At 38.1% G+C, this 13,385-nt stretch overlaps 3 protein-coding genes across 3 annotated transcripts; 2 read left to right on the top strand and 1 right to left on the bottom strand.

Annotated features, from left to right (window-relative positions):
• Window positions 1–65: 65 nt before the first annotated feature.
• On the top strand, window positions 66–4,594 carry LOC110973823 (ciliary microtubule inner protein 2B-like). The gene is made up of 7 exons (XM_022224954.2): window positions 66–288; window positions 774–849; window positions 1,457–1,646; window positions 2,050–2,277; window positions 2,585–2,765; window positions 3,050–3,177; window positions 3,324–4,594. The coding sequence occupies exons 1-7, from the start codon at window positions 197–199 to the stop codon at window positions 3,437–3,439; spliced, it is 1,011 nt and encodes a 336-aa protein (XP_022080646.1). The 5' UTR covers window positions 66–196; the 3' UTR covers window positions 3,440–4,594.
• LOC110973825 (uncharacterized) lies at window positions 3,622–7,755 on the bottom strand. Its single transcript, XM_022224958.2, has 4 exons — window positions 7,597–7,755; window positions 6,266–6,412; window positions 5,630–5,860; window positions 3,622–4,911 (listed from the first exon to the last, which is right to left on the bottom strand). Exons 1-4 carry the CDS (start codon window positions 7,723–7,725, stop codon window positions 4,648–4,650), a joined length of 771 nt encoding a protein of 256 aa, XP_022080650.2. The 5' UTR covers window positions 7,726–7,755; the 3' UTR covers window positions 3,622–4,647.
• A 36-nt stretch (window positions 7,756–7,791) lies between these two features.
• Window positions 7,792–13,157, top strand: idh3b (isocitrate dehydrogenase (NAD(+)) 3 non-catalytic subunit beta). Its single transcript, XM_022224953.2, has 10 exons — window positions 7,792–7,940; window positions 8,579–8,641; window positions 9,140–9,279; window positions 9,517–9,654; window positions 10,030–10,162; window positions 10,302–10,435; window positions 10,776–11,025; window positions 11,336–11,430; window positions 11,875–11,935; window positions 12,272–13,157. Exons 1-10 carry the CDS (start codon window positions 7,890–7,892, stop codon window positions 12,344–12,346), a joined length of 1,140 nt encoding a protein of 379 aa, XP_022080645.2. The 5' UTR covers window positions 7,792–7,889; the 3' UTR covers window positions 12,347–13,157.
• The last annotated feature ends 228 nt before the right edge of the window (window positions 13,158–13,385 follow it).

Genomic DNA, 13,385 nt, shown 5'->3' with positions numbered 1-13,385 from the left:
CAATCTATCCCCTAACAACCGCATAATGAGGTACACGGACCACGTCTAGCAACGACCCTCGTACCTTCACCACGCCACAACATAGAGCCACCTGCAGTGCAAGCGCGCGACGCCCACGAAACGGCACAACTCTGCTCAAGTTGTCAGGCTGTAAAGTTCGATTCTGAAGGTTCAAAGACAACGATACGTTGCCAAGATGATGAACACATCTATGCCGAATTCCACTACGTGGAATGTTAAAAGAAGGAGAGAATTTAGTCAACTTAAACCTGGAACGGAACTTCCGGGGTAAGGAAACTTACTTTAAATTGAACCATTGTATTTGAGGTTATCATAATGCAATCACATTTTACGTGGATATAATTGATTGATTGAAGTATTGCACCTGTATTGATTACCGTAGCCGTGTCAGTGACCATGGTGACAACAGTTGAATTTTCGATATATTCAATATTTGCTAGTAACGTTGGGTTGAATGCTTTCACCATTTGTAAATAAATCTCAAGTGAGATGCCAATTCTTTCACAATTTACCAATGACATGTATGTACATGGTTTGACAGTGATTGATATGAATAATATAGTGCAAAAGTGATGTGTTTGTGAACTAATGCAATAAAACATTAAAATAAAATCATTTTCCTTTTGGTCAGTAAGATAAAGAAATATAACTTGCTATTTCTTATTATTTTACATGTAATTACATTATTTGATCTAAAGAGATTCATTTACGTTCAGTATCAACCATGATTCTTTTAATGTGTGTTATTTCAGGTACCGAGGTTACATAGAGCAATACAAGTATCATGTTGGTGATACATATGGCAATGCTACAAATAAATTATCTGAGGTAACACATTTGCATGTACATGTATTTCTTATATGCAGTATGAAACTTAAAAGTTTCAGCCAGGAATAACATTCATTTTTTTGTGCATTAAGTATAGAATTTGTCCAGAGAATTGCTGTGCATCCCGAGGAATTTTCTGCATGGTGGAAATATATAAATGTTTAATTTTAGAACGTCTAGCCACTGTAACCTAACCAGCGGTTGGACTCATACAATCCATGTAATGTACTAATTATAATAGTTCACATGTCAAAATTCAGGACTGTATGTGTGAACGTATGATAAAAACTGAAAATAAGTGACCATTTGTCTATGAATGTAAAATGTATGGATGATTCAGAAACTTCAGTTATGTCTACAGTCGTATTTGACTTTAGTTTTTGCCCCGCCACTTGTTGGACTGACCTGAAATGTGAAAGAGTTACTGATGTGAGTGACCTGACCCATTACGCACCAAGTCAAAAGCTGGTGTCCTAACTTTCATGTGTATTAAGCTAACCAAGAGAATCTTTTATCTGCATGCAGTTTTCAAACGCGTTCTTTCAAGTAGGCTTATGCAACATTATACTATATTGAGACCCTTTTCTGTTTAATTTATAATTTATAGTCATGGAGAACCAGGCATCCAGCATATACAGCCTCTCCGCAGAACTATTTTGATCCAAAGACAACCTTTGTTGGAACAGGTCTAAGTGGTCCAGAGGATGTGGAAGGGAGTGGTACAAGACGAGATCTTAAACTTCCTAAATCAACAGGAGACAATAAGCTGACAGAGAAAATGGTTCCTGGATACACAGGTATCAGGCACATTTATTTACACGTATTTTGTTATTTTCATATCAGGTGAAGTTCTAACCCCACCCGCCCCCCAAAATTCTCTCATATTCCTTTATTGATGATAATTTAGTTCATATATTTACTTAAAGGAAAAGAATTTCCCCCAGCTTTAAACACACTCATATTGTCAAGAACTTGTTTCTTACCGCTAGCCCTTCCCTTATCAATTTCCTGATTAAATTAAAATTATCAAATGCTACAAGTTTTTTGGGCCTGTTCTGAAAACCCTTTTCCAGTATACATGTAGCTTGATAAGCCACAACAAAATCCGTTTTGTTTACCTCGATCTCAAAATACTTTTGAATGTAGCCCCCTTATGTACATATTCATGTACTTTTTCACCTTAAATGCTTCGCATTACAGGCTACATTCCCAGAATGCCATTCAAGTTTGGCAACACCTATAAGGAAGATTGTGATGTCTGCATTGATGACTTCATGAGGAACACCAAGGAACATGATACCAAGGTGCACACATTACGAAAAGCACAAACGCAGATCAAACCACTACGGCCAATGGTAGATGAAGGGACAGTTATCCACCGATTAAACCAGTACAGGGACAGACATCCGACTTCCAAAATACTTCTAGGTTGGTGATTGTTCAAAATGTTAACAGAATTTAACCTTACCAGTTCTCCGAGTGGATTGAGTTGTAATTTAATCTTAGAAAAGCTTTGTTTGATACCTCCATGATTGTAATACGAGAAAGAGTTTTCTCGATTTTTTTTTCGGTTTTTGTACTTTACTTTTTAAATTCTGTAACTGTGGTAATGACTTGGCATTGCTTTTTAAATACCACTAAAAGCAATATGTAATTCATAAAATATTCATCAGATTCCTTTTTCGAATTTCCAAGTACGCTCAATATAACATGGTGAATTCCTTCCCTTTCTCAGAAGACAAACGTGCATCTAGAGAAGCCCCTATGCCAGGGTACAAGGGCTTCATTCCAAGACAAGGTGTGTCTGAACTGGGCCTAGGTGCTCGCTATCATACCATCTGTGATAAATCTTTCAATACCTTCTATGATGAGACAGAAAGGCATGCAGAGAGAATTGGACAAGCCTACACTCCCAAGTAAGCTAGAGTTTGTGTGTTTAGAGTTTATACATAACTTTACCATGTCATGGTCTAGCTAGGCTAGTACATGTACCCTTGTTTTCATCACTATAGTATGAACTGATTTTTTGTTTAGATGTTAAGGCTATAAAGTGCTCTTGTTCCAACCTTTAGCCCTCTTGTTCCAACCTTTAGCCCTCTCTTGTTCCAACCTTTAGCCCTCTTTATAATTGAACAGATTGTGAAGTAACTGCCTGAGATTTTTTGTCTTCATTCTTTTTGCATCATTTTTCTTTTTTCAGGACCATGCTTCCAGATGACCAAGCAAAGGCATCCATCCAGCTTACCAAAGAAGACAGAGATGTCTTGATGCAGAGACGTCTTTACAAGCAAATTGGAATGGTGCCCAAGTACACAGGATACCTACCACGTGAGCAGGATTCTAGAATTTCATAGTGCCTTCTTTAAATGTGGTAGTGGTGTTACTCAACTGAGAATTTAAATTGTTTGAAATCTTTCAACCATTATCATTTATTCAAAACGGTAACTCTAAATTTCTCTTTTTCTATTTAACAGAGATTCGATTCCAGTTTGGCCACACTTATGGTGATACGACTCGGTCCCTGCCTGTGTGTTTCCATGAGCAGCCAACATATGGTCAGCATTTGTCCGTCGTTCAACAGTCAGTTTGAACCTAAAGAATTTTGCAGATGCCATGAATTTTGTTCTATCATATCAGTGTGTCTTTTATCATCTCCAGTCAAGGAGACAGGAAACCTTAAAACTTATATTAGACACAACTTCAACTAAATATTCCCAATAGTTGAAAGAAACACCTAGGACAGTCAGACATGTAAGTACATCTATGCATACATTTGTACGTTAATGAGCTGCCAGTTTTATTTTGCAACTTTCAAGCTTCAGACAACACAAATTTGTATTTTATTTGTACATTTTATCTTTGAGTGAACTGCATACAATTATTAAATTCAAAATGTGCATCTTTCTGTGTTTCAAAAGTGCAGTATTGCAGACTCTACTGGAAGTCTGTCAACCTTTCATAATGTATGCTAAATTTTTACAACCTACTCTACAGCTTCCCATATCCTTAAACCTATATCCCATAAACCTTCCCATACCCAGTTTAGTTCAAGAGGAGGTTTGTAATACAATCAAGACACTCATCACCTATCTAAAAATCTAAGGATCAATCCAGTTTTGTTCCCTTCAGTTCATTTGAGAAAAGTATTCACAATAATGCTCTTATCAATATTCACCATCATTACCAAACCACAGTTGTTTTCTTTTTTTTTTCTTTTGTTTTCAACTGCACGTCCATCATGAAAACATTATCTTTCAACTTCAATTAATTAACCACTAGATGCACGTGCATTGAACAGCAATCTTGCATAAACTGAAACACATTTACAAAGGTGTCAATGAAACAATGGTAAAAACAGCTTAGCTTAAATGACATAGTTCTATATTTATACATACATTTTACATGATAGACTGCCAAGGTTGTTAACATTCTGTACCTGTTAGAAAGTAAACTCCACTTTGTAATCTGTTGGACTTCATTAGATTTTACTTTTTTTCACAAATGCAACTTTTTTATTTTGTAATTAAAGTGAATTTACTAAGTGGTATTGATCAAAATAAATATAACAAAAAAATCACAATACCAAGATAGGACACTTTTTCATGGATAGAACTTTGAATGCTTGATACCAGTTAACAGTTTAGATGTGGTCAACTTCAGATGTTAAATGTTGAAAAATGTTTGGATATGATCAATTTCTGTGTAATTTACTGTAAAAATTAAAGTGTGATTACAGTGACTCTAAGATTTCCATTTTGTTGACTGCAGTGCTTTTGTTTCTGATATCCAGCTGTGCTCCTACTTTTTCTCTTTGGGCACCCTTCCCATTAAATAAAACTCTTTATTTGGTCTCATATCTGTAAGATGAGCCATTCGATTTGACAATGCAAACAAAGAAGCAATAGCACCAATGTCCCAAGCATCTTCACGGTCCAAGCCGTGTGCTTCTAGTTTCTTAAAGTGTTCTTCTGTGATAGTCTCAGACTTGCAGACAGCAATGGCAAACTCCACAATCACTCGTTGTCGGGAGTCCAATTCAGCACATTCCCAATTGGCTGCAATCTGAAGATGTGGAGATATCATAAAATACCTCTTTTGTCAAACTTTGCAAGGAAATGCATTCCATGAACATGTACAACACGGCATTAACTTTTCACATTTGTAGTATTAGTCTCAAGACCCACTTTAATAATCCTTACTTAAATGCTATATTCTTAAGTGCACATTTTTAAATAGCATTTACAGGTGTAAAATGCATTGTGAAACCTACTTCAGTGAACCAGTCTGGTATTTCAAACAGTGAAGTCATTTGGGAACAAAGCACACATGCGAGTTTGTGTAGGGTGCACTGGTAGGACAGACCTCAAATTGCATGCACGTCTGAATGACATTGGACATTTTCAAATGAATCGTAACTACAGGGTCACTTCGATCAATTATCATAGTTAATCATAGTTCCACTAACTCTGATGGAATGCACATTAGTGAACAACGGTTGTACAAGTCTAGTCAACTATTCACGACCAGCCTGTCAAGGTTGATCGCATCGTTGGTTGACATGAACCATTTTCAATAGCACAGTGCAGAAAGAAACGACCCTTTTCACTTTTCTTTTTGCTATTCTGCACTTCCTCAGGCCACCTCTTGTCCCCTTCGACCTAATGACCTAACAACGTTGGACTGGGGTCATTCATAATTCAACTTCACTGTACATGATGCACAAACCAACCACTAGTTAACAAGAGGTCCTTGATCAAATTTGCCCATAGATGTTCCTCACCTGGTCAGCTAGAATACGATTCTTGGAGTAGATCCTAAACAGTGCTGAGTGAGATATGATGCAATACAAGCAGTTGTTGACTGAGCTGGTAGCAACAACGATCATTTCTTTATCAGCTTTAGTGAGTGATCCTGTTTCTTTTCCCATGATGACATCATAATACCTGAAAAAAGCTCGGAATTCATCTGGCCGGTGGGAGAGTGCTTTGAAGACATTAGGAACAAATCCACTCTGAAAGCAATGAATAAAGTCATAAATATATGAATCTATTTCAGCCAAATCATTCACATTTTCAGTATAAGTAACAATGCACAAACAACTCTTTTGCAAATATATGTACATAAAGCTCAAAGGTTTGCCCCTAAATTGCTCATTTTTCCTTGAAAAACATTCCAGTACCATTCTTTCACCTGTCAAAACTTTTATTCTTTGAGTTGATTTCATTTTCCCTTGGTTGAGTGCACTTTAGAACGTTAAAATCAGAAATAGGCAAAATACAATGGGGCATCTGGCAACAGAATTCTGTATGGATCGGATGACAGGTTGTATCCAAGTCTTGCTCTGAGAACAATGCTAACAGTAGTTTGTTTTAATGGGATCCTTGCACATGTAAAGTGAATTTGTTGAGCCTGTTACCCTCTCTGCAACTTCGTTAATGGTATCTTGCATGTCTTGTGGTAAGTCCTCTTGATTGGGGACTGGATAACGGCTGATTGGATGTTCAGTTCCAATGCAAAACCCCCGGTGTCCATGGGAAATGGAGCTCCCTAACATCACAGGAGCCTGATGAAAATGATCAAGTGCAAGCATCTTTGTCATGACAGTCTCCACTTCTTGTAAGATTGGTTAATTTCAGTCACATCCACCTTTTTCAATTAGGTAGTGAACTAATTTAAAACTTCCAAGCACCTTCAGAACATCAATGTTCACATATTTCAACACAATAATTAAACTTCACTTATTTTTGTAAATAATTAGGGCCTATATAGGCCTACAATTGAGGTTGTACAAAACTAACACATGGTGCTGCACTAATAAAATGAGTGACACCTGTGCGTGCCTTCAAAACTCCCATAGCAATAAGCTCCAGTCTAATTACATGTACGTGTACATGCAAGTTTCTCCTTGTTCTCTTGATGCACAATTTTGTCAAAACTTACAGCATCGACACCCTAATGCCCCTAATGTGCCTAATGTTAGTCAGTACCCTTTCGATCATCGGAAATAGTGTATGTCTCGTGAGGCAGATGCGGACTCCCCAGTTCTGGGGGTAGCAGGACGGACGTCGGGGGTAGTGTAGTCCAAGTTTAATACTAGGCTCAGACTGGGGGTAGGCCCACGGACATATATAAAAAAAACCCTGGACTTGCAACGCCTTTATATGAAATACATGAAATAGAAGCCAACCAGCGGCCTTTTACCAAGCCGAATACAAATGGGTGGGTTGGCTTGCTTCTATTGATGCCAGGGAGAACAAAGGCGGGCATTGCTGGGCAAACTTAATTTGTATTCGGCTTGGTAAAATGGCCGCTAGTGGTTTTAATGATCTCTATAAGCTGATTAAGGGCATTGCGAGTCCTGCTTTTTTTTATATACGTCCATGGGTAGGCCTAGTGTATGTCATGGGAAAGAATCAGGGAACAGGGGCAGATCATCGGGGGGGTAGGGTACACGCCCCACCCCCTTTTCAAAAAATTAAATAAATAAATAAATAAATGAAAAGGAAGAAAAGGGCAAGCAAAGAAAAGAGAGGGGTCATACCACCTGAAATTGCACCACAGAGTGCCTAGAATACAAAATTGCTCCAATCCCCAAACCGAGTGGATACTTTTCATACTACCTCCATGGTTTCAGTTCACCCCCCCCCCTTTTGAAAAATCCTGGGTCCGCCGCTGTATGGGGAACCTAGGCTTGTCCTCAATGTTTTTTCCTTCCTCCATGGATCAAGTATCTAATTGTTTAAATACCTTCGCCATCCGTCGGAAGTGATTCTCACTTTTATTGAGAGAGATGAACGGTAAGATTATCAGCTGAGATCTTGAAATACTACTCCAGCAAAGCTGGCGACAAATTGCGCGCATGGTGAAAGGGGCCATGTTAACATCGGTCTGGTTTCCCTCTTCGATCATTTCAAGGATCTGGGAGTACATGTACATTTAAAACGTTGAATCTAGAGGGTCCAGTCTGTTCTGAACCTTGCATTGGTGTATTGCCTACTGTGTCACTCAGACTAGACCGTGAAGAAATACGGATCAAACTGATGGCGAATTCTAGCCTCTTTTGCAAAATATTAACGAGGACTGGTTTAAAAGTGAGTAATTAACTTCCTCCTTTTTGTATTTGTATGTCTATCTTTCCTGTTACTTTTGATTGTGATAACGCATAATGCTATGTGGCAGACTGACTCTACCCATCCCCCTGGCATGGCAGTGGCACTGCCACTGGTAGGCCTACCCCCCAGAACTGTGGGGTCCGACGCCCGCTGCGCTCCCATGAACATAGAAGTGGAGCGGACGTACGTTGGACCCCACAGTTCTGGGGGTATGGCAGTGGTACTGGTACAGTGGTAGTAACTATCGTGGCAGGCATCGTGGTCCCACTCCCACTGGTAATGACACCAAGAATTCCTCAAAAGCACCCCAGGCACTGTAGCTCGCAAGCCTGAATAAAAACCTGAGGCTGTAGAGAGGAGACAGTGAGAAGCAGTTACAGTTTTAGAGGTAGGAGGAAAACCCCAAAGGAATATTCTGGGTAAAACCCGCGGAATCAAGTAGGGACTGAAAACCAATCCACATGTGGACTGGGCCAGGATTCGAACCCGGGCCGCAGAGATGGAAGGCGTTGAGAAAGAATCACTACGCCAACCTGACTCCCCAAAATCTTGAAATCATTTTTTGTCACTGTAAATGCTGTTATTAACATTTACTATTCAAACATTACTTTTCACAGTTACCATCAGTCCACTTACTAGTCAGAACACTTGCAATAAGCCAAGCTTGTCAAAAACCTGTGGTAAGTTAGAAAATACAAGTGTTAGAATTCAGATTGTCTTTAGTGAGTTTTGGTTACTTTTTCCAGTTAAACCTAATTCAAAGTGTTAATAAAAGTGGTTAGTATGGAAATCTGTCTAAACAAAACAATATTAAAATTATGAAGATCATCCAGTGGCCACGTGGTCTACAAGAGAATTAAACATTTATTTATGTCTTTTGGCTTCTTTTAGGCCTATAGTCCAGAGCCTTAGAGGGGCTGTGTGGAGTGCCCTCACAAAGGACATGTTTGTTATTTAGATTTATATGACAAGAAAGGACTATAGGGTCTTTTCAAGCATATTACACAGGAACCAAGACCTGTCCTCTGTGAGGGTGCTCCATGCAGCCCCTCTATTGCTTGTTTTTCATATAAAAGAACTGTTGCTTCTCCTATTTCACTCTTAGCCTGCTTCTTTTTCTCCTTGCTTCCTAGACCCTTAATTGCTTTTTTACTTAAATATGTTTGTGATGTTCCCAGGCTCCAGTAGCTGAGCCAGACACCAAGAGGACTGTCACACTAATCCCAGGGGATGGCGTTGGTCCTGAACTTATGTTATCTGTCAGGGAAGTGTTCAAAAGTGCAGGAGTGCCAGTAGACTTTGAGGAATTATTTGTCAGGTACTGGTATGCCAACATTTATGTAATTTTTTGATCACTGCTGTGCAGTTTTGAATTAATACAAGATCTTTTCTCCTTTAAGCTGAACAAAATCTTGCATAATATGTGGTGTTATAACACTACGTTTCAACTTATAGCACTGAAAATGGAAATTACTCATGATTTATACATTGCAGGTTTTATTTTCAATATTGCTTAGAACTGGTTGATGTCATTATGTATTTTTTCTTTCTGCAGTGAGGTACAAGTAGGGAAGAGTGCCACTGTAGGTGATGTCATTGATTCCTTTAAGCGGAACCAGGTTGCCCTCAAGGGAATCATTCACACACCCTGGGGAGGAGGTGGTGAGCTTCAGACACTCAACATGAAAATCAGGTTTGGTAACTCTTGAAGTCAAACATCACAACACCAATGAACATGTACAATTATGAACACTCAGAGGGAGTACATGTACCTTTCCTATTTGAAACTTGCACTTAGAACTGCTAGGTAAAACGAGGGCCAAATTCCATGGCTTAATGTATGTACAGAGTCTTCACAAACCATTATTAACCATAGAAAATGTAGGAATTTAGATTGTGGATGTGTTGTTTCTTCTAAGAGCTCGTAGCAAGCTCAGGATGTTTGATCACATAAAGTGTGTATTTGTTTGCTAATTAAGCACCAACTGATTGCCGTCTCTGGAACTTTTCTGTTAATAACTGTATTAAACACATCTTATGACTTGACTAAAATATTTTTCCCTGACAGACGAGAATTGGACCTATTTGCCAATGTTGTTAGGTGTCGTACTCTGCCGGGCATTAAGACAAGACACACTGGTCTGGATTTTGTTGTAATACGTGAACAGACAGAAGGAGAGTATAGTGCATTGGAACATGAGGTAATCCTGCATTGTCTATGTTTGCAATGATCATGTGACTGTATGCCTTATGTATTGAGACTCGGAGATCACTTTCGTAAGTTTGAAAAGAGTGGATATTATTTATTTGTACTGGCGTATGGATTCTTTTTTCTATCAGAGTGTTCCTGGTGTTGTAGAATGCCTGAAGATTATTACAAGAGCCAACTCAATGCGGATTGCAAAGTTTGCTTTTGATTACGCCAGAAGAAATGATCGTCAGAAAGTTACTGCAGTACACAAGGCAAATATAATGTGAGTACTCTTCACGCTTGGATGACAGATTTTATCATTTTTGCTTCGCTGCATCTGGTTTGACAGCCGACGAGGCATAGACTTAATGATAGCCCATCCTCTTAGGCTGCTTGAAAATCGTGATGTCTAGGCAACTCGGATCAATCAGAAAATTAATTGGCTAATGTTTAAGATTGATGATACCATACAGTGCTTTATTATCCTTCGGGTACAAATATTTGTGAAACACAAATGTTATGATCGAGCCAGTTATTTGTTATGCTTAAATATCCATTGCACAGGTTACCCTGTTGTCACTTCTATACCTGCAATATCAATTAAATTCTGTTTTCTTTTCTAGGAAACTTGGGGATGGTCTCTTTCTTGAAAGCTGTCGCCAGATCTCAACTTTGTACCCTAAGATCCAGTTCGAGTCTATGATTGTTGACAATTGTTGCATGCAGTTGGCTTCCAATCCTCATCAGTTTGATGTGCTGGTCACCCCTAACCTCTATGGCAACATTGTTGATAACTTAGCGGCTGGGCTGGTTGGTGGAGCAGGGGTGGTTCCTGGAGAAAGTTACTCCACGGAATTTGCAATATTTGAGCCTGTAAGTTGATGGGAAATTATATCAATGTAAACAAAATAGAATGAAGTCAAAAGTTTACCAAGCAGAAGACATTTGCTAGAATTTACGTTTTGTGTGATAAAAACTTTCACTGAAAGTGTATTGCTCTTTAGATTTGTCTCAGATGCCTCTCATGGTGTTCAATTTATTTTAAACATATATTTTCATGCCTTTGATCATAATGACAATGTTTCTTTTGTTTCATGTCAGTGTTAATTCAAATTTTGGATGTGTATGTCGATTGGGCAAGTTGTTTAAAGTCATGATGGGAATTCTTTATTTGATTGGTCAGGGTGCTAGACATACCTTCTCACAAGCTGTGGGGCGTAACATTGCTAATCCTACAGCTATGTTTCTCTGTGCTGCCAACATGCTCAAACATCTTCAGTAAGTGTATTGTCCAAATCATTAATGACATTTTAATCTTCTGAGGCTCTTGGTAGAGTCTACTCGTTCATCCTGTTGGCCCGTAGAATTTTACTCTTTCATCAGTCATTTATCAGTATGGCTTCAAAGGATGCCCAAAAGTGAAAAAACAGTTTGGCTCAACAAACACTTCAAAATCTTCTTTCAACTGTAGAAATAAAAACAGGAAATTGATGGCTACATTATATGAGTGTTTTCTTTTAAGAATCTTAGATGTTGCATTGTGTAATTGTATGGTTTATAGGCGATGGAGACACGTTAAGATCTAGTTTATTACTGACCCCTTACATAGAGGCATCATGGTCAAGACACATAAACGATGTAGATATCAAACACCTGTACCCATTTTAACAATAAACCACAAACTATCTTTTGTAACTCTTTCCCTTTTTTATTGAATTACAGCATGGATTCGTATGCCAAGCTCATTCAAAGAGCAGTGGAGTCAGTTGTCAGTGCAGGCAAGGTGAGTTCAGTCAAGACTTAGATTGCTCAGTGACAATTGCGAATGGAAATACCTTCTGACGTCTATAAATTATCTTCATTTCTGGGGCAATTTACACTAAATTTCAAATTCGTACTCACCTGACTGTGATATGAATTTCAGTACCAATCCTTAAATTTCAAAGAAGCTAGAGCAGTTACCTTCATCATTCATTTCTTTGCCTTGATACCCCTAAGAATTTTTCCCAATTTTGATTTTTTTAATATCAAGTACTTTGCTTTCATAAAAGCAGTATATTTTTATGTTTTATTTGCATGCAGATGCTTATTTTTCTTTTGTGTCTTTTCTTGACTGAAGGTACGCACACAAGACATGGGTGGATATGCCACAACCAGTGAGTTTACAAGTGCAGTTGTAAATAATCTCAGGTAAACAAGCATCAGTAGATGGTTTCATCAACTGCAGGATAACATAACAAAATCAGTTTTGTCAATAACAGTTGATAATACCCATGACTATCTTACTTGGCTCTTAATCGTTTGATATCTCAAAGAGTTGTACTTATGATTAATTTTCTGAAGGTTGCTGTGGAAGATTTTTTGTATGAAATATTCACAGTTTTGAACCTGTTACTAAAATCATACATAATTGAACTTGCACCCTACTCTTTAATATGAAATTTTGTAGCACCCCATAAAGAGTCATTCAGAGAACAGCGTTTTCATTGTTTGGAATTATCTTTATGACTTTTAAATTGAAATGAATTTTTGCTTTTTCTATCATTGTTCATTTTGGTATTGGACTACTTAGAGAATTTTTCCCAAAGTTATTGATTGGCTACTCTCCTAACAAAGCCACTTGCATCACTCTACTCCTACTACATGTAATCAGTATTAAAGCACCTGGTGTTTATCTTAGATTTGCAGCAGAATATTTAAGGTCCTCTTATTCCTTTGAAAAATGTATCGTGAGAACAACTCTCTTATGTCTTTGACAGTGAATTTAGTTATCATCCACTGCATACTGTAAGCACAAAGGATAAAAAATATGTTGTATAACTTTTATACAGTGAGGTGGCTTGTATTTATTTAAGATACATTTAAAGTACTTTTACGAGATCAAAAGTTGAGAATGGCATTTTTTCCAACCCGATTGGATAATTAGATTTATTGAAGTGTTACACCTGTGTGTTTGGTGTACCTCACACCATTTGTTGCAATAAAATATTGATATACCTGTATAAGTTTCTGAATTTTGGAAAATATTCTCTCCTATCCACCCCATTACATTCCGTAGGAACTTACATCTACGCATATGTACACGTACATAAGTATGTACATGTCCATGTACATACATGTACGTGAGCTAATCATTCATGCGGTGCAAGTACATGTATGTACCACCGTGGAGGAAGGACACTATGGGTGCACGGAACCAATTCAAGCTCCATTGAAAATAGTGTAAAATCAAC

The sequence above is a fragment of the Acanthaster planci genome, linkage group LG13 (genome assembly GCF_054643075.1).
Source record: "Acanthaster planci isolate LZ-2023a linkage group LG13, COTS_SCS, whole genome shotgun sequence".
Classification (NCBI taxonomy): domain Eukaryota; kingdom Metazoa; phylum Echinodermata; class Asteroidea; order Valvatida; family Acanthasteridae; genus Acanthaster; species Acanthaster planci.
Note: the sequence above shows the minus strand (reverse complement) of the source record. Positions and strands in the feature narration are given on the sequence as shown.